This window comes from Octopus bimaculoides, chromosome 25, assembly GCF_001194135.2.
Source record: "Octopus bimaculoides isolate UCB-OBI-ISO-001 chromosome 25, ASM119413v2, whole genome shotgun sequence".
NCBI classification, from domain to species: Eukaryota; Metazoa; Mollusca; class Cephalopoda; order Octopoda; family Octopodidae; genus Octopus; species Octopus bimaculoides.
In genome coordinates this window covers 24,827,862-24,828,879 of record NC_069005.1, presented here as the reverse complement: position 1 = coordinate 24,828,879, position 1,018 = coordinate 24,827,862, and the positions used below count along the sequence as shown (strand labels likewise).

The following is a 1,018-nucleotide window of genomic DNA, read 5'->3' as shown; positions in this document are numbered from 1 at the left end:
TGAAAGATTCAATAAAAGATGGGTGAATGTAGCAAAGATGGTGCATGCAAATGACAAAACCACTTTGAGCATGATCCTGTAAATCGAAAAAAAGAGAGAGAGAGAGAGCACTTTGCTCTCATGTGCTTTTACCTTCCCTGCCTGAGGTTACCGTGGTCTTTTCCGTAGGCTTTTCTTTCCACGGATAAACCTAATCTTTTGATCGATTTTTGTTTTTTATTAACACGATCCCTTTTGATCGGAAATTTATTTTCTCCTCTTTTTTTGTCTATTTTCAAAAAGAAAAGCTCTACATTGTATTCTGTCCCCTCTGTATTCAGCCCTGTGTGGCTAATAAAGAAACTTATCTTTGAATTCTTCACAGATAAAAAGAAGAAACACTGGAAAAAATTCATAGAAAAACCCAGAATACAGCTGCTTCCAAAAAGTATTAATATTAGCTGGATGGTTCCTCATTCCAAGACAGGACACAGGAATTCCACTCACTTTGTCTATATTCTTCTCTGCCGTCATTTGAGTAGAGAATGGTCCCTCGTTGACCAGGTAAGTTTAATAGGGACATACTTGCAATTGAATTATTTTTGATGATTCTTTTCCAATATTTCAGGTTAGTTTTTCCGATGTTAGTCTAGAATGATTATATAATGTGCATGTGGTTGTGTCTTTTTTTTTTTACTTGTTTCAGTCATTTGACTGTGGCCATGCTGGAGCATCGCCTTTAGTCAAGCAAATCGACCCCAGGACTTATTCTTTGTAAGCCTAGTACTTATTCTATCGGTCTCTTTTGCCGCACCACTAAGTTACGGGAACGTAAACACACCAGCATCGGTTGTCAAGCGATGTTGAGGTGGACAGACACAGACACACAAACACACACACACACACACATATATATACATAGACATATATACGACAGGCTTCTTTCAGTTTCTGTCTACCAAATCCACTCACAAGGCTTTGGTCAGCCCGGGGCTATAGTAGAAGACACTTGCCCAAGGTACCACACAGTGTGGCTGAA

General features: G+C 39.0%; 1 protein-coding gene across 1 annotated transcript in view; it reads left to right on the top strand.

The window, feature by feature from the left end:
* The window catches only part of LOC106881936 (uncharacterized), an 8,935-nt gene that overhangs the window by 4,060 nt on the left and 3,857 nt on the right, over window positions 1-1,018 (top strand). Inside the window, exon 3 of the mRNA XM_014932463.2 lies at window positions 365-543. Coding sequence (XP_014787949.2) covers window positions 365-543 — 179 coding nt within the window. The remainder of the gene's footprint in view (window positions 1-364; window positions 544-1,018) is intronic.